The sequence below is a fragment of the Amblyomma americanum genome, chromosome 6, assembly GCF_052857255.1.
Source record: "Amblyomma americanum isolate KBUSLIRL-KWMA chromosome 6, ASM5285725v1, whole genome shotgun sequence".
NCBI lineage: Eukaryota > Metazoa > Arthropoda > Arachnida > Ixodida > Ixodidae > Amblyomma > Amblyomma americanum.
This window is the reverse complement of record NC_135502.1, coordinates 76,956,713-76,976,828: the sequence shown is the minus strand read 5'-3', so window position 1 is coordinate 76,976,828 and position 20,116 is coordinate 76,956,713. Positions and strand designations below refer to the sequence as shown.

At 46.7% G+C, this 20,116-nt stretch overlaps 1 protein-coding gene across 2 annotated transcripts; it reads left to right on the top strand.

The window, feature by feature from the left end:
* Positions 1-8,599: 8,599 nt before the first annotated feature.
* LOC144093738 (endothelin-converting enzyme 1-like) lies at positions 8,600-15,923 on the top strand. Of its 2 annotated transcripts, none has more exons than XM_077627417.1 (3): positions 8,600-8,937; positions 9,893-10,317; positions 13,762-15,923. In XM_077627417.1, exons 1-3 carry the CDS (start codon positions 8,604-8,606, stop codon positions 15,838-15,840), a joined length of 2,838 nt encoding a protein of 945 aa, XP_077483543.1. In that variant the 5' UTR covers positions 8,600-8,603; the 3' UTR covers positions 15,841-15,923. The 2 variants fall into 2 exon arrangements, with proteins under 2 accessions (XP_077483543.1, XP_077483542.1); XM_077627416.1 differs by having other exon boundaries at positions 9,890-10,317.
* The last annotated feature ends 4,193 nt before the right edge of the window (positions 15,924-20,116 follow it).

The window sequence follows — 20,116 nt, the reverse complement described above, 5'->3', positions numbered from 1 at the left end:
ATTCGCTTCGCCTGATGTGACGTCATGCGATGACGTAGCAATGGCATCACCCCATTTTTCGCTATAAATACCACCGGCTTTGCTTTCGCTCGTAACTAGGTCCATCCGGGTTGAACATCAGCAAATTTTTTATTCGCTTCCACCTTGTTTCCTTCATTCCCTCACGGCCTGGTTGAGGTGTTCACCGGGAAGTGAGAAAGTTACTGCGCCTTTCATTAAAAAAAGAAAACTTAAGGGGGGGGGGACACATTTAATTTTACTTAAGACGGTTACGCGATAACGTTCCTTGGTTACGTGAAGGTGGTGTTCCTGGCTGGCGACGTAAAAGACTGTTAAAATGCCGACAGACGCCAGGTTTTTGGCCGACCGGGACCCTTAACACCATCGTGTTAAAACCAGCCAATTTTCATCAGGGGCGCCTTCTTGTCTTTCATCTCTCGTACACTCTTTGCCCACCGGTATAGGACGTTATTAGTTGCAATAAGGAAAGGCGTGTTAGCAGACACGACGTAAAGAAATTTCATGGCAAAGTGTGCCCACACCTGCACTGTACCGAGTAGGAAGGGATTAAGCAAGAGGTGAAAGGCGTCCTGTCACTGAGCACCATGACTGACGCAGCATAGCGTAGTCTTTTTGTTTTTTGCATTTGGATTTCTGCTTACTACTTCCGAGAGAAACAACTGTGCAATCTTCGATGTTAGACTATCAGTTATTTTTTTTTCCGTGTCTCATTAAAAATTAAGTTCTTGTTTATGAGCAGCAACAAAAACAATGCGCGTTTACGTTTGCAGGTTCTGCAAGAATAAATATAGCACGATGAGGTGTAACCGCTTCTTAGGTTCGCGCTCTCTGCAAAAAGCAGTGATTGCGCTTATCTGCCATTTCATAGAACCTTTCTTGGTGCTGTCCGGCACTGAGGAAGCTTCGCTGGATATCAAATGACGCCACCGCCAAACATACTGCGCTCAAAAGCCACCAGAAGAGATGCTCGCCTACGCTGCCTTCCTAGGGCAAAAGCACCGACGGGGAGATTTCCCGTGCAGTGTGCTACACGCTTCGTAACCTGTCCTACTGAGGGCAGCTACGCCTCTAGACATGTGGCTCCATCTTGGAGCACATTTGAGTAAAAGTAGAAGACGGAAACGGCGTGACCTCGTTCTTTAAACATCAGATGGCGCCCGGAACGTAGCTTGTGAAAGCTTTCGTAGGGTGTCTCGGAGCCAGCACCTCTGCTTGGGAAGCTGCGCCAGCCCATCGAGGCACTCTAACCTTGCAGCTAGGCTCCGCACGCGTGTTATTATGCTGTACTAGGCTTAATCTCACCAGCTAAATTTTTCGAATTTTTGTTCCATGATGACTGTTCAGAAAAGTTCTCGCATGCTTAAGTTGGGAAGGTTGCTGAAACGAATTTATCGAGATGGCCCCAGCTTCTGCAGTAGTCGGTTACCCGAAATCATACCCAAAGCCTACGTCCCAACTTGTATTACATGAACAATGCTTTCCAGCTAGCGATGAAGACACGTTTCACGATGTCAAGATGACATGGCGTAGGGATATAGCTAAGGATTGGGCTTTCCGGTTTCTATTTTTTTTAAATTTTTCGGCGGAGTTTTCTCGGGGTTTATTTCAGAACGCAGATTTCGTTTTTTTTTCGGGTAATATTATTTCATACGGATGAATTAGCGTTTTCTTTGTATTTAGTGATATAATATGATATTCCTGCACGGTCGAAAGGCACTGACGAGTTTATCTTGGCCTTTTTGTTCGCCTCAGTACTCGACTTGCTAGCTGTCCTTGCTCCAGTATAATGTGCTATCGCCAATAAAAGTAGTATCTGAAGTTGAGTGATGGAACCGTTAGACAGAAACTCAACTGGAATTTCATTTGTGAAAGGTGCGTTGCCATCCTATTGCTGAGTTGTTGCAATAGGCTGAGCGAAAGGGCGGGACATCACGTCAACGGTGTGCGTGTTGGTGTCAGGGATGAAACTGTCGAGTTTGAAACGATGGGTATGATTACAAAATACGGCTTCTGGGTCTCTTTGGCCTCCGATTCCTCAGTATTCAGCTTTCACTGATTTCATCTCGTTATTACGGATGTCACAGATTTATAGTCTATCACTGTTACGGACCCTCATTTAGGTGCTCCAAGATCCCGACAAGGCCACCCACAGAAATATTTCTTTGGTTTCTAGCGAGCCTGAGCAGGACGCGCGCTTATCACAGCGCCCACTCATATGCTTCGTTTTTGACTCGTGATCAGCGAGAAGGCACGTTATTAGCGGCCTGCTGTCTCCAGTAATGGCTCTTCCTACTTCTCTACCATCAGTAGAGTTCGTTAGGCTGGAGCCTTTGAAATGGCAATTCTGAGACGAGAATAAGCCTCGCCACCTCCGGCACCAGTACCCTTGTCTGGGAGCGAATAATGGCAGTTGAATTCAGGCGGTCCATCTTGATCCACATGTTTTCCAGTCTAACATATATGGTGGCTCAGAACGTAAGCATTTCTTCTGAGAAACTCGAGATCACCGGCTGGTTATCAATATATGGTCGCCCGATATCGCTGCAAGTGAAATGCAAAAGAGGAATTATTGCACTATAGGGACTTCATGGCTCCTTACTGAAACCAAGGATGGGTCGTGGAGCCACACACAGCTACATGCTTCATCATCCGCCTGTCGCTTTATCATATTAGTGGATTTATTTCTTTTCGGACCCAAACTTGTCCTTTCTTTTTTTTTCAACGAAGCTAAGTGCTTTGTAAACAAAATGTAAAGCTGGTGCCCGAAGTTGTTGAGGACGCCGGAAATGATAGGCTATGTGAACACTGTGTAAACGCTGTTTCCATATCGCTGATGAAGAAAGAACTCAGCATAACAAAGGGGCCATAACATACCCGCTTTCTATGAATTCTGTCCCATGTCCACGGCTTTCCTTCGTGGAGGAGGTATAAGAATGTATATATACTGAGCGAAAGTGACGAGAGCGAAGAAGGATACACTTGCGACACACGCACAAGCGCAGATCTTGAACTTTATTTCATGAAGCAATACAAGGCGCATATAACGCGTACAAGCGCATTTAGGGCAATCTAATCTAACAAAGTCAAAACACATGAATAATTAAGTGATCAAGAAGGACAAGCGTGCGAACAAGGATAAAAATAGAAAAAAAGCCGCAGGAAAAATGGGCGAAATATGACCAGGTCCGCCGCCATCAGGAAAAGCGGGGGGCTTCATGGGGAATTGAGGTTCTAAAATTTAATTGGCCTCAACACTCGAAGATCCTTGGAAATCTTAGAGTTTTATCTGAAATCGACAGGTGCCCACCACAACGGGCAGTACCATATCCAGAAAATTTGTAGAACTAATCTTACCGGCTTAGAGCATAAACAAGCGAAAGCTGTAATAGATTTGGTCTAGGCGTTTAGCCGTTCATTTGGCTGTGGAATCTACATCGTCAGCGGTAAGAGAAAGCCTAGCCGTGCTCATGCTAATTAGTAAAATCTGATCTGTCTACCCGTCGCCTCCCAACCCTTTTCTCTCTCTCTCTCTTTTCCCTCCAGCACTTGCCCTCTCCATCCTCTCCCATAAACTTTGAGAGGTTTGTTTTCCTCTCTCCACTTTTCCACGCACTGATTTAATTAATGAAATTAAACACCATTATGTGAGTTAAATTCTCAACGAGTAATGAACGCATTATGCTTACTGTGCTTACGGGGCTTACTGTGTAGACTCCACGGTAGAATGTAGGGCTGTATGGCTAAACAAAAGCTTTAACAGCTTTCGATGTAAAATCAGGATCAAGCATAGTTCCTGTGTTAAGCGACATTTCTCAGCCGTCTTTTGACAGACGTCTACAGGAGCATCTGAAAGATATGGGTGTTACGCGTGCGTTCGGTTTAGCTCAATTTATTAGCTTAAAGACTCCTCAAGGGGTATTACGTAAGGGATGAATTTTACAGAAAAATAGGTATAAGGGTAATCCTGTGAGTTCTACATGTAGTATGATATGTTACTGATGTGATAGTACCGGTTCATTATTTTCAAGCTACTGGTGTGTCGGTTTGGCTGCTCGAGCTAATAGGAGATAATCCAAAGTAAATACATGAGCTCAAATAACCTGCCTAAACCTTAACATTGATAAGACCAAGACTGTTATAGTTGACCCCTGCTGCCACAGATATGTTCAGTTGCCTCCAATGTTGTTTAACAACACCAAAATTGAAATAGTAAACACATTTAAGTCATTGGGAGTGTCACATCTCAGAAAACAATGCATGGGATGACCGCATGAAATTCATTAATAATAAACTATCTAGGACAACCGCCATTATGCGCCGCCATTGCTATTATTTCCCCAGCCTTGATAATATAATCATATATATATCTTTATTTTTCCTTAGTGAACTATGCGTTTACTGTATGGTCTATAAATCAGCTGGAAGCATTAACAAACTTACTATCTTGCAACAAAGAGCTGTACGCCTGGCCTGAATAGTCTCATATTGTAGCCACACTGCAGACTTGCATAAATAGCACAGCATCATCCCGAATATATGAATGTATAATTAGGAACTATGCCACCTATATAAACTCGGATTAATAAGAAATAATGACGCCATAACTATGCTATGCTTTTGCATAAGTGTTCATTCTCTTCAACCGCGCGCAATTATGATGCCTGTCAGGGGGAGTCTGGGCTCCTCAAGTTGCCCTCACAGTCTTTGCCTGAGTTACTTGCAAAATTCTGTTCTTGCGGAATGAAATTTCAATTCATTTCTGTTCAGTTCCAACTCTAGAGAAATCTGATGGGCGTATGACAGCGGCGACGATCTGGGAAAGGTAAGCGAATGAATCTGACGGCAAGAAAGCGCGCCATAGTTCGGTGCCAAGTTTGTATTTTCAGCCCCATGCAAACTGGCAAAGCTGTGAGCGATGATCAAAGATGCAAAGGGGATTTCATGCGCTCCCAAACATGGAAGAAAGTTCACCGATTGTATATCGGGAGTGGTGTTGCCACGTGTACGTTAGGCCAGGCGGTTAAGTGTTTTGAATGGAAGAGCAAGAAAGCACAGTTTGAAAGTGGAAAATAATGCAGGGGAATCCCTAGTTGGAGCACTGCAAGAACTGCAAGAATTTGCAGTAACGCAACTGCGTTCCCCACTTTCAGAAGGCGCAGTTCTAGGCAAGGACAAAATACAAATGGGAGCATCTGATTATCGAAACATTGGCACCATTGACAGTTGCATAATTCAGCCTTCTATTTCCATATCGTCCAATGAACTTTCGTTTTTGTACGGTTTCGTGCAGGTTTCCAATGTCGCCAGAATTTCGTTGGGCGTCCCCCTGACAGGGTGTCATAATTGCGCCCGATTGAAGAGAATTAACACTTATGCAAAAGCATAGCATAGTTATGGCGTCATTATTTCTTATTAATCCGAGTTTATATAGGTGGCATAGTTTCTAATACATTATAATACATTTCTAATACATTTCTAGTACATTATACATTCATATATTCTGAACGATGCTGTGCTATTTATGTCTTTGAAATTTGTACGCCTTCCTTTATTTATTTCAAGATGACTTTATGTTCTGAACGACGTTCCAGTTTTTTCTCTTGTTTTATTTTATTGTAGACTTGGCCACTTGTTTTCTTGTTCGGCTTTAGCTATGGCTTGGTGCGCTTTTAATTGTGTTCTCGTCCATTTGGCGAAATATTCTTGAGCTTGCATGAATTTTAGCGTTTTTTTACTCGGGGTCTTAGTCCGCGCCATTCCTTGTTACCAGAACTTGAGGTTTTTGATAGTTTCGAAATCTTTTGATGTCACACTGCGAGTTGCTACTTTGCTGACCACATGAGACAGTCATGTGTTTGTTTCCGCAGAGCAACAATTTGTTCCGATGATATGTATTTTTTTAGCAAAACCTCTCTGCCTTTCCCGTCAATACACCCCGTCTCTCTCTCTTTATCATGACACTTCTTATTTTTCTATTTCGATCCTTTTTCGGACACTTGTCATTCCTTAGAACCTAACCAGGGGCTATAACCTAGTTCAGATTGCAGGTGTGCCATTGAGAACACGTGTATATCTGTTGTATTTATTCATCAAATAAAGTTGAATGTCTACGCTTGTTGTTGTCCTCAACATGATAACGGCATTGTGCGTGTCGTAAGTGCATCGTTCTTCGTCCTCGTCCTTTCGCACAGCAGAAACATTGCGTTTAAAAATAGCTTAATTGATGTATAACAAGCCTAATGTTGTGTAAGGTCGGCAAATATTGCGTGTATTACGCCTGTCTCTCGCCCTGGTTTCTGCGCTCTACCTGAAGATGCGATACCAACTAGCCCAAGCTGATTCTTCGTCCTTTCTTAACTGAGTCAGAGTGAAAAAAAAAAACAGCAGCCTAGCGCGATCTCGTCTTCCGTACGATCACGCGCCGCGGGCATGAGCGGGTGCGATCTCGAGACGAGGCAGAAGAAGAATCCCGTCCCACGGTGCAGTCGCTTCGACCACTAGTCCTCGCTGATCCTACGCCCTGCCTTTCTCCCCCTGTGGTCCGCCATCGTCCCTTCCCGGGTTGTACACACCGAAGGTGAGCGGCTCCCTGTGTGCGAACAGTAGGCGCTCTGGCACCTACTCCTCTCATGCGCGACAAGTCGTTGGGTGGATACTCAGAGCGACTAGGATGCGGGCAAAGAACTGCGAAGCTAATAAGTCGAGCGCCATTTACGACGACGTCATTCTCACTGCGTTAGACAAGCAGCTGTCCCCTCCTCTCGCGTGCCTGCGAGTTACGTGACGGTGTTTCAGTGCGTTAGCACTAGCACTAGAGCGTCCTCTGTGCGCCCACCGGGTCATCCCCTATAAAAATCTATAGACAGACTTCTTTAGACTCTATTGCCTTCTTGTAGATATTTTTTGTCTATTTATAGTCTATAGGCCGGCTATAGACAAGTCTGCTGAAAGTGTGTGGCTATAAATCTATAGATTGTATATAGACTGCCTGTAGGATTTGTATTGCCTATAGACTGTTCTCTAGGGTTTGCCTATAGAGAGTCTATAGACTTTATAGACGGAAGTCTATGGACGGTCTACAGACTGTCTAAATAAATTTTTGTAAGGGATGGGCTACCTGCCCTAGGTGGGCCACCAATGTCACGTGACCTTGTGACGTCACAACAACCTGGCCACCGGATTATGAGCAAACTGCCCACCGTGGCAGTTGGTAGTGCAACTAATGAGTTGTTGCGAGAGGTTGCTCGGAACGAGCAACGTGGCTCTCACGAGCCCCACGCCGCTGGGAGCACCTGCAATCGAAGAGCAGTGGCGCATCTCTTAACTGCTGCACCACTGAGCCAGGAGTGGTTCGAGAACTCCCAGGGATCTACGAATCTCAAGTTCAGAATGACCAATTCCGCAAATCTGGGCATGAACCCATTAATGCTATCGCGCCATGTCCTTGAGGGGTAGCTTTTTCAGTGCGTTAGCACAAAAGCCGCCACTGATTGGTTTTGATGATCTTTTTCAGAAGCCTGCTTTACCTTCAAGAACGGAGCCTCGACACAAAACCGAAATCGAGGTGAAAAACGAAGTGCGAGCGCACCTAATTCGCATTTGGCCTCACCACACTAAATCATCCGTATTTTTTTGTTTGATTTTATCTGAGGCAAGCTAAAAATAGGCTTGACCATCAGATACCACTAAAACTTATAGCCACGAGATATGTAGGTTTCTTCGCATGTTGCCGCTATGTCCACTGAGCTAGTTTATATTTAAAGCACTAAATGAGCGATGAAAGGCGAATGAGCCAGCCTTGACAAGGCTGTAGGGGGAGTTTCCAAGGATATATAACGCCGCGCACAAGTAAGGCTCGATTTGCTGTCCTGGCCTTGCAGTCGTATCTAGAATGAGACATAGCGAACTTTTGGGGTTAACGTGGAGGAATGATGCCAGTGTTTTTTTTATGCACTTTCATCGCTAACTTACGAGAACAATATCAAAGGTAGGAAAAAAAAAACTTTATTCAGCTTCTTCACATTACTGAGTCGACCTTTCCGACGCTTATGCAAACTCATGCTTTTGTAACTTGCATAGCTTCTCTGTGACTGCACTTGGCTCATCTCGTTTAGCCTGCAGAATGATTGACAATGTACTTGTTATTCAGCTGCTACACTGACATTGATGTAACTGACTGACATTCATGTAGGTAACTGACTGATTTTCATTCTTACTGACTGACTTTGCTGACTTTCATGTATCGTATGACTCAACCATCACTACATTAAATCCTTTATTGGAGATAGCCTGTCGGTCGACGATTCGCGCTGTCCTGTACTAAGGCATTCTACCCTCGGAACCGTGTTTTTCAAAAGCCATCAGGGAGCCACCTTCCGTTATTTTCCTTTTACTTTTGTTTGCGACTGGTATTCATAGTCCACAGAAACTTTTTTTCCAATTCGAGTTTTGAGAGCTGTGCTGTATTATGTAGTGTGCTGATAGAAGCTGTTGACTGATCAATTGTTGGTCACTCGGGCCGGACGTTTTGCAGTACGTGACGAGAACATGTGTTTGCGCCTTATCGTTGTGCAGTGGACTCTATGGCGGAAGAAAAAGAAGCTCCCTCTGACTCCCCAGTGGCGGGGAGTACCGTACGGAGCATTCGCAATGAAGGCTCCGACCGAGAGCATCGTCTGGATCGCGCTCTGGTGCCGATCTCTTCGGAAGAGCAGGTGCATGCAGCCGAGGACGGAACCGAGGCGAAGCCGGCGCCCGTAGAACAAGCCGTAAACGAAGGCAACAAGAACCGCAAAGCAACCGCGTCGACCTCTCCGAAACAGCGGCGACACGGAGAGGCGGCCGGAGCAGTGGCGAAGCCTGCGGCCGCAAAGCCAGCCAACATAGCTAGGGACAGCAAACGCCACAGGGTAACAGGTGCGCAGAATGTTTTTTTTTTTGTACATCAACAATCAAAATGCGGAAGTTGCCATGGTATGACATTCCTTTTCTTCTTTGGGGTGGGGAGGGGGGGGGGTGATATCAGTTCTACCCATTAGGATACTTTTGTTGACGCTTACAACGACACCATCTTTGATGCTGCCCCGATGATGCAACTGGCTGAGGGAAAAACTCCACGTGGGAGGCTGCGCTAAGCGATGCGACCGCGGCCAACAGCGGCGTACGGTGCAGCGAACAGCCCACAGTAACAGAGGCACAGTGGAGACGAAGATGCACACACGTTACTTACAGAATATTACATTCTCATATTTACTTTTTGCACTTGCAACTACAATTTATTGAAAAAAAAATTGCGCTTACCGACACACACACATAAGAAATCTGTGGCAGTGTAGATAATGTACCATGTAGGTAGCTGTAAGTGTGGCGTCTGGTCTTCTGATCCTGTTGTTGTGCATTGCCCACTTCACCGTGGAAGGAGATGTACAAGCGCAGTATGTGATCCTCTTAGGTGATTGTACGCTTGCAGTACAGCGCTTTGGTGCTTGGGCACTGGGTCTATGCCTCGTGGTGAATCCGTGTATAATGTCTTACGCATCGTTACAAAGACGATAGCATGCAAGCATAATCTTGTGTCTACACTCCCTTAAATACATGCTCAAGGGCTGCGTTAACAAGTATAAATACATATCTTAGACGCCATTGAATCTTGTTCTTGTGGTACCTGTATACATAAATAATATGGCTGCAGATAACCGTGATTACTCCGCGCAACCCTCTAAGCTTCCTATTATCTACACAATTACCGAAACGACTAATGCAAGCATAGACGTGAGCTAGGCCTGTGGCTCGGTTCACCCATTGTCATCACTAGTCCAAACCCTCGCCGCTTTCAGCCTCCGACGCCATCTTCACACTTCCTCCGCAGCAGCATCGCCAACACACGGGGGGAAGTCGCTGTCAAGTCGTGCCGCCGCCGGCCACTCCCTTCGACGCAGCCCTGCGCCAAGTCCCCGTCCTCCCGGTGGCAACGCGTTGATCTCGCTCGCGGAGCAACGCCAAAACACGACGGACGCTCAGGACTTGTCGCTGTCCTCGGGCAGCCCCTCCCAGCGGTCACCTGCGTCGGGGCTGTCGTCGGTGCGAGGTTTTAGGGATCCGGCTGCCTCACGCCTGACGAGGCCGGCGCCTTCTCCGGAAAAGCGGGGCGCGTCTGCCCCTCCTTCTTTGCTCCGGTCTATCAGCGAGACGAGTTGGGTTTCCACCAAAAAGCCGGTCCCGGCACCCGCGGCTGGCGGGTTCATGTGGCGTCCTTTAGCGCCCCCTTCGCCCGCGGCTGTTGTCTCGAGGTTAGCGGTGAGTTGGGAAAACATGTACACCTTCTGATTACCTTTCATGGCACATGGGCACTGAGTGGTCCGACCCTCTGACAAATGGGCATTGAGTTGATATGTAAAGACCATTGAGTTTGGCTGTAGGTCCTGACGAAATTGAATTCTTTCATTACAGTTTTCAAGAGAAAACTTCACTGCGCTAGGTAAAGCCGATTTCGCCGTGCGTTGCCGGTTCACCTTCAAGTGAGCCAGAGGTCAAGTGTGGCTATAGGCCTTACCATATGTGGTCCACCATGGTGTTGCACCACTTGACCTTTGACCTTTCGATTCGCCGGTAGAGGGTGGTAGAATAGGCTTCAGAATTCATTGGGTGAGCCACATCTCGCGATCAACCATTAAACTTCTACCTGCCAGGGTGGCAGGGCGGGCGCGCTGCCTATTCAGTGCACGGAACGCACTCAACGTTACAGGCGCCAAGACGCGTCTACTTACCCGATACGCCACGGCTTTCGCTCTCTAACCAGGTTCGGCAGTTAATTTTTTCACTCAGTTTCCATTTCAAGCTGGCCGCCGAGCTTTATTGGAAACTTTATTTCGGGTTGCATTTTAGAGCTTATTAGCCGAACTCTCGGAATCCACTTAGTGTTTTATTGAATTTTTGATTAGATGCAATCAAACGCGTTTAGCTACATGCTGTATATTTTGCAATGAATCTGCTGAATATTTACCTCTCAAAATGCATCCTAGGAAGCAGGCATTAAACTTCTATATAACCAAGGCGTGTTTTGCAGGGTTGGTGCCTTCCTAAGCAAGGCCAAAAACTTATGATAGTATCATCATTTCTTCAGATCATAAGTAAACCAAACTGTCCAGAATGTTATTTTTCTGGAGCTTGAAGACATCACACACAAACACCACTGTAATGACTTCTTAAACATTAACGAAACATATATGTGCAACTCGCGGTGAAACATTCCTGGAATACCAATTTAAATTAATGTGAAATGACACAGCAGGGATTGACCTACAGACTGCGACAGCAAACAGCTTCCAACGACTCAGAAAGGAACAGGTAACACGGCTGAGAATAGGGCAGTGCAATACAGCACAAATGCATGCCATGTTATTAATCTAATCTGACTCAGCTCATCTGGTTGAAAAGTTATAACCAGTTGAAAGTTTTGAGTAAGTGCAGCTTTCTGAAAGTGTTTCAGCGCTAGTGTGAAACCTATTACAAGCACAGTGAGAGGCTTAATTGCTAAGATTTGTTCATTAAAGTGGCCACTACTGGATGAACACTGCAGGAAAATGTCAGAGCAGTGTTTGAAATCTGTACAAGTAGGCTTTTTTTCGTGTTGTAGTAATGTGTCAGCGCTGATAGTCAATGTCCCATGAATACTGCCCAAATGTCTGTACTTCAACATTAATCAGCGGCTTTGTTCTGACCTTCTTTACTAGAATATATTTAGCCGCAGGGAAATTAATTCACGAGTTAAATTCCACCAAGATTCAATTCACTCACAGGCATTTGACTTCGTGTTCAGCAATACCACTAGAGAACGTATTGAACCTTTAACGACTGAACTAATAGACTGAAATTTTCATTGAATCATTCTTTACTGCACAAGAAGTCAATAATGGTCGAACGAAGCTCAATGTACGTTTTTGAATGGATTCATTGATAAGGATAGAGATGAAAGCGTTTGTAGAATCAAAAGGCCGGATTTTAATACGTTAGGTGATCGTCCTTTTATCGCAGCAAGATGTGCAGGGAGTACTGCAGCACTTTTGACTGCTTGCCCAGTGTAGCTGTTTGCAGCTTTGGGAGGGTGAAATAGTGTTTCAAGAATTTTTCAAGAATTGGAATGTACGAAGCCTCTATTTAAAGCATGCTAAGTAGTTCTGCGCTAGCGTTTAATATGGGGACGTAATCACTGATTAAAACCGCGACAATATTCAGACTTCTCCTCACTACGCTGGAGCAGTGCGGGCGAATTCGTAAGGATGTCATTGTTGGCGAAATTTCAGATGTCCGCTGCCTTTGATGTATCATGCCAGCAAACAATGTCCCGTGAGCTTCATCTTCGATGGGATTCGTTTTCTTCCTTGAAACAACTGTTTCTTGGGTGGAAACTTGGCGCCGCAGTGCGTGACGTCATCACTGCGGCCACTGCCTGTCGCTGTGCACTGCAGAGAAGCCTGAACGCCGACGCTATTTTAGTCTGCGATTACGTCACCAGAGGAGATCACGTGGCGTGTGTGCCACGGAGTGACGCGATCTCATGTACGTTCGCGCACGGCAGGACCACGGCTTCGAAATATGCGAGAAATTGGCAGAACTGTTGAGCCACACTGGTGCGGGTAAATTGCCTTTTTGAAGATATAAAAATTAATATAGCTATTACTAACGGGCAGCTACAAATCTCTAATTTCAACCAGGCACCTATGTGTAATAGTTTAAAAGTGGACTGTTTGGCTTTACTTAATAATCAATTTGCTAGTTAACATAATTCGCCTGTTTTCTTGTGTCCGCCAACACCGGTGTTACTATGACGCAAAATGCGTGTTTTTACCTAAAACTGATTATTCAAAATGAGTGGCAGGCTTCCCTGAAACACCAGGTATAACCCAGAAGTTGTCTACAAGATTTCCTGCCGTGATTGTGACGCTGCCTACCTAGATTAGAGGGGAAAATTCAAGAGAATCATCAAGCAACGCCAAATTGACACAGCCCAAGGCAATACTCAATACAGCGCTTCAGCAGAACAGCATAAAGACTCTGTCCATGCCATCGACTAGGACGCAGCTCGGGAGATGATTGGCAAGGAAAAATCACTACTAAAACACTTGCTCATAGATATCCTTTAGATTAAGTCGACGCCACATATGATTAACCTGACATGCATGGGGCAATCTCCACAGATATACATCCCGACCTTTACAAAAATCGTCCCTGCATAATGCACCGTCCTTACCTTCGTTTCGTTGGGATCAAGGCACCCATTTGAGAGCTGTATCGTCGATCGTTTTCATTTTTTTTTTTGCGTGACTTCTCGCGATTGTAGGATTTTTCTCAAAACGCTGTTTTTTCTGTTTTGTGTTGAATTATTTTTCAAACGAAAAATAATTACGGTATTAATTTTCCCGCTTTGCATATCAGAACCACAAAGATTCCTCGTTTCTCTTGCTTTCAGTGGCTGTTGGCTCCTTTGGTACGCGTACCCTAACAAGTTGTTCATTCCCCTACCCTTTCCTGCTCAGCTGAAGCTCCCGGACGGCCACGGTGGTTAAACATACGGCCCATTGAGACATTCTAAAATCAGGGTCCTGTCTATACTGTTCTGCAATCTAATCGGGGCGGACGGGTATATGTGGCCATTTATCGTTTCTCTGAGCCACCTTACACCTCTCAAAGCAAGTGAAATGTATCCACTGTGAAGGGCACTGACTGTACATTCTCTTCCAGCTGGTGCCTCCTTCAGCTGAGCGGAACGCGGTCATAGCTGGGATCACCATCACCGCGATACTGCTGCTGATTGCGGCCGCCATCACTACCCTGGTGGTGGCCTTCAGGGTGTACGTGCCACCCGCGGAAGGGAGCAAGTTGTGCGACACGGTTCACTGCCGAATGCATGCCACCCTGCTGACGGCCCGGCTGAACGAGAAGATGGACCCGTGCGAGGATTTCGGCGCGTACGTCTGCTCCGCGTGGACGCCTTCGGGGGACTACAGGGAGCACGTCAAGACCCCCGTCGACGGCGTAGCCCTGTCCCGCCTGGCAGGATTTGGCACCTTGCTCGTGCAGGGCACGCTGAAGTTGCCCGCGGGAGCCAAGGCGCTGGTCATGCACGAGTCCTGCTTGAGTGCGGCGGACCACGGAGGCCTGTACCTGCAGCAGTTCCGTGCGCTGATGCTCGAGATGGGCCTCAGCTGGCCGGAGCCGCCCCAAGAGAACAGGGGCGCCCTCGACGTCTTGATGGCACTGGCGTACAAGTGGCAAGTGTACTTGTGGCTTGAAGTCCGCGTGCTGGCACTGCCAGGTTCCAACAAATGGCGCCTCACTCTCAAGCCCGCATCAGTACTGCCCGTGTTCTTGAACCAGTACGAATCCGTAAAGGACAGCAGCAGCTATAGTGCGTACTGGATGGGCTACTACAAAGACTTGAGCCTTAACAGCACAGAACTGATGAACGAGTCCTCGCTCGAAGCTACCATCAAGGAGACCCTCGATATAGAAGGCACCGCACTGACCAACCTGAATAGTTTGGTATTTGCTAAAATGAGAATTCCAGCTGTTTTCCCTCTGGGAAGCATTGGTAATCACTCCCAGCCAATCACCTCAGCCACCTGGATGACCGCGCTTCAGGGAAACATTGCACTGAGTCCTCGACTAAGTGCTGACGACGATATGGTCCTGAGCGATGAGAACCTTCTGAAGACCGTCGGTAGCTTCTTTCAGAATTACACCGAGGCGCAAATTCTCGGCCACTACGCCTGGATGTTCGTTCAGATGTACGCGCCCGTCGCCGAACCACGCATGCTGTTGCGGCTTTTCGGCGACATGCACAAGGTGAACGCGTACCGCAACATATTCTGCGGCTCGCTCGTTGAGTGCACGTTCAGGGTGCTCGTCCTGTCGCTGAATGTCGCCAGCCGCATCAAGCAGGAAGAGATGGATTCAATCCGCGCCGGATTCGAGGGGCTCGTCTCGGCTGCGGTCGAGAAGGTGAACAGCTCGAAGTGGTTAGACGGACGCAGCAAGCGCGTCGCCGGCGACAAGCTAAAGTCGGTCAAGATGCGAGTGTGGCCCGATCAACAGCTGATGAGCAACGAGGAACTCGAGAGAACGTACAAGTCCTACCCGAGCACGGAAGACTCTTTCGCCGAATACTGGATGGAAGCGCGCCGGAGTATGCGCCGTTCCAACGAGAGAGTACGACACATCAACGACTCGCACGCGTACCACGACGCGCTGATGCTCCCATTCAACATCGCGCCTTCGTACCCGATGTACGACTATGTATCGGGCAGCCTGGCTGTGCCTATGTACACGCTGGAGCAGCCGCTGTACTACAGTGGAGGAACAACTGCCATGTTTCTCGGTGGTCTGGGATACTTGCTGGCGTTGAGTTTGGTTAAGGCTTTAGATAAAGTAGGCATTCGGTGGCTACCAAACGGCACACGCGTGGACTCTATTTTTCCCGAGCAAGCGACAAAAGCATTCGAGGAAAAAGATGGCTGCCTCAAAGGCGACGGGATGGAAAGCGTGTTTCCTGAGCTGCCGGCCTTAGAAATCGCCTACTCTGCGCTGGAAGCCGCAGGCAAAAGTGGCGTTTTGAATCGTTCCATTCAGAAAGATCTTCCACCGGCCAAGGTTTTCTTCATGACCATCTGCTACATGGCCTGCTCTCTATCAGGCTTCAAAAGCGCCTTCAGTGCAGACTGCAATAAGATAGTTAGAAATTCCGCTGCCTTCGCAAGCACGTTCAACTGTTCGTCCGGTTCTAAGATGAATCCTGAAAAGAAGTGTCGTGTATTCGACTGACAGCTTCAGAAAACAATCAAAAATAGCCTAACGTTGCGGCGCCTACTGAATGGTTTTTAGAAACATATCGTTGGCTTTTACGTAGCCTTCTCTCTTTCTCTTATGGACCTTTTCTGTGACTTTTTTTGCAAGTTAGTTTTTCATTATTAGCGCTGATTGCGCTGATTTGTTTCCAGACTGAAAACATTCACTTATCATTCGCTGTGACGGCTTGACGTACACCACTGCCGAGTAACTGACTCCGCTCAAGTCGATGTCTCTAGGTTCGGACCAAAGTTCATTTCAGTCTAATGGCGCGCTTGCAGATACTCTTACTGGTTCTACATCGAAGCGGAACCTTATAAGGCAATCGAGTACTGTGCTTTGTGTGCGTGCAAGAAACGAGACATTTTTATTCGGCTAATTAGGATGCATTGTCATAGTACGTGCACTGTTTGCGATTTTGAACGGCTTGTGTATACGCTGCTGCTTGTGGCAGTCGCCTGAACTGCTCTACAGCCGTTGTAACTGATCTGTTTTTTACGCAACTATAGTAGACAGGTATTGTTCTTTACAATCTTTGCGGTTTCTGCTTTGCTGCTCGGGCGTATTCTTGCGCACCCTGTCAAGCCAGCCTGCTTTCTCACCATCTGTGCGTCATAAATGCGCGATAAAATGTTTTGAAGGCTGTTATCATTCTGTCATCGCGACCTCACTGCTTCCGCATTCCATGCTCATGGCCAGCGGCACATCTTGTTCCATCGATCTAGAATACTGATTAGCGCTCAACACTCAGTTCAAACTTTGGTTTCTTCACTTGACCTCTATTTTTTTTTAAATATGGCTTCCGGGAAATATTTCCCTATTTTAAGCTGGAAGATGGGAGAAAATTTTCTCGCTTTTCCCACTGTTTGCATTATTCATTCGAACACTAGAAAGAGTGAGAAATAGAGAGAGAGAGAGAAATATATAGAGAGAGAGACCTTAATAAATTAAACAGGAGAGGCCTGCCTGGTTGTTTGCCTGGCATGTTGCTCCAGCCGCACGATCAACAGGACTTGTCGGGCTAGTTGGTTGATCATAATGCAAAAAAGACGAACTGCGCAACAAGAACACGGACGAAAGGGAGGCAGACACACACTGCCTGTGTCTGCCTCCCTTTCGTCCGTGTTCTTGTTGCGCAGTTCGTCTTTTTTGCACGATCAGTACGATCAGCTTTCAATACTTATGCTATTGCAGAGACAGGGTAAAAGCAGAAGCTGTAACAATAACTCAACACTACATTTCGCTTATTAACGATAACAAGCATCTCGCACTTTATGAACAAATTCGTTATGACTATATCCAGGAGTGACAAGAACGCCGGACTGGCTGTTAAGAAAGGTTATGCTTGTTAAGCGTAATTTGTGAACCATGATCAATGAGTTGGACAGGCAGAGCAGGACGGTGGGTCTAAAAATTAACGTGCAGAAAACCAAAGTAATGTTCAACACACAAATGCAGTTAAATGGTAGCGAGGTGCTAGAAGTGGTAAAGGAATACTTAGGGCAGGTAGTGACCGCTGATCCGGATCCTGAGAGGGAAATAACTAGAATAAGAATTGGGTGGAGCGCGTATATGGCAGATTCTCTCGGATCATGAATGGCAGTTTACCAGTATTCCTCGAGAGAAAAGTATGCAACACCTGTATTTTAGCAGTCCTCCCCTACGGGGCAGAAACGTAGAGGCTAACAAGAAGGGTTCAGCTCAAGTTAAAGGGGGCCCGAAACACATTTTCAGTGGATTGTTTTGCGTGTTGGTTGCATAGAATGAGTTATAGTGATGCTATTAGCATCGGTCGTACCGCGTATGCTGTGGTTTTTAATAATTTAATTAGCTCGCAAAAACAAATTCGTGGCGCTGACGGTGTCACCATACAGTGGCGGCTTTTCGCAGCGGATATGACATCAGTTTGCGCTAGCTTGATGACTGGACAAAGAGTAAATATACTGCGAATTGGGTTAATAACCCGAGATACGTTTTGTCAGGTTTTTGTATTTTATATTACGTTAACAATCCAGCTTGTTTGCCCTAGATAAAATCACTGTACATCAAGTAAAACAAAAACACGCCACCAGAGGCACTGGCTACTTTTTGCATCGAAGGACTTTGCGCCTCTCTGTAAAAATCCTACGACCTAGCACTAAACACTTATGACTACTCTCTATGTATCTGAGAGCGGCTTTGCGGAATCGATCCGATCGAGCCACTGCACTCTATAAGCGTTCGTTTCGGTCCCATGGAAGGATGTGTTCGTTTCACATTTAGCAGGCAGTGCGCATCGTCAGTTTGTGGAGAATCACCGGGCGGTGGCGCCAGACGGCGCCACGTTCCCCTCAAAAGCGCGCGCTCCTTGCTCGCCGTGGCCAAGCAGCGCGCTAGGAGCGACTATAGAGCGACGGGCGATGGTCGGCGGTAAGCAGTAGCGGTACGCGCTATGCTTAATGTGTCTGATATCTTGCGCAGGCTGTCACACCGTCGCAGTATCTCTCGCTGGAGTTCGGATCCATAAGTAAGGGAACGTCACTGATCAGTGTTCCCTTCTGCGCCGTCGACGTGACGGTGAAGCATCGCTGGGTCAGCTGACCGTTCACATGGTTGTTGTAACCATGCAAACGGCGCTGTCAGTCTTGGCATGAACGAGTTACAGAGAACAGGTAACCATGAAGTACAAACTTCCGCCACGTGCTGAGATAGGCTTTTTTGATTGGTCGCCCTGGGTGTCGTCATTGGGAGAGTGAAATGGGAATGGGAAGCTGCGCGAAAATCGAGTTGAGGGCAGCATTTTGTTTGCTTGTATTTTGAAATTTCTTCATTGAATAACACCCGTTCCTATGCATCGATTCTCGTATTTCTTTTTGAGTCAGCATCTGTGTGACATAAAGAATCCATCTGAAGCGTAACCGGCAGCCGTTCAAGCGGTGTTTCGCAGCCCCTTTAATGACAACGCAGCGAGCTATGGAAAGAAAAATGATAAGTGTAACGTTAACAGACCGGAAGCTGGCAAAGTGAGAGAACAAATGAGGGTTAATGAGATCCTAGTCGAAATCAAGAGGAGGAAATGGACTTAGGCAGGGCATGTAAGGCGAAGGCAAGATAACCGCTGGTCCTTAAGGGTAACGGAGTGGATTCCAAGAGAAAGTAAGCGTAGCAAGGGGCAGCAGAAAGTTAGGTGGGCGGATGAGGTTAGAAGGTTTGCGGTTTTATGGTGGGCGCAGCTGGCAAAGGACAGGGTTAATTGGAGAGACATGGGAGAAGCGTTTGCCCAGCAGTGGGCGTAGTCAGGCTGATGATGATGATTCGTCGAAAAACTACAGAGTTAGTGGTGCATCCCGCTTACAACTGGACGGAGAAAGGGCGTTTACATGACTGGACAACTCTGCATTCTGCACTCGTTACCAGAAGCATAAAAAAAAAAGTGTGAGGGCAGTATGCTGAACGTCGACAATTGCGGTAAGAGTGCTGCGGACACAGTGCACAGTTGTCCAGTCTTCATTTTGAGCCGATGCTCTCAACGACTCGGTGTCTTGAATTTAGAGGATATTTGAAAATGAAAACGGTGAAGCATTCAGAAACTCTCTCCGCGTTCAAGTGCGCGCCTGAAGCAGAAGGGAAATCGTGAGACTAGCATGGCTCAGCTGGTGCCATTCAGCCGCCATTGTCTGCCATTATATTGGCTCTGAAAGGTTCTTTTTCCTATTGTCGAGGCAGCGGAAGCATGGCAGAGATGTCGGCTAAATGTTTGAGATTTTCGGGATAGCGGCTTCCGTGTAGCACAAAGCACCGACATCGCGCTCGCAGCCTCGGCAGCCTTGCTTTTCGAGGAGCGTTGAGGGTGAAGGTTTCAGCTAACAGTGTAAAAAAAAAAAAAACTGACCTGGAGACAAGGATGAAATCGCTGTCTAGCATGTGAAGACTTCTGGTGTGAATGCGGAGTGATGGAACGTGAATGCGCACTTCAGGGAAAAAAATTAAAAGTAATAACATCGATACCGAAGACTTGTGCAACGAGGGAATGACAGAACTTGAAGCGCAGCTTTTTTTTTTTTGCGGTTAGCACTACAGCTGGTGGAGAGTCAACGTCTGTCATGAGGCTTGCGCAGATAAGCTATAGAAGGATCCTCACTGTTGCATGAGTTTTAAGTGCTAAACCTCCCACCGTTTTTTTTTGTTTTTTCGTGCTCATAAATTTTAATGACCACGTGGTACTTTAGACACGAATGTAAATTTATAATCTTGGGTACAGGTGGAAAGCGGG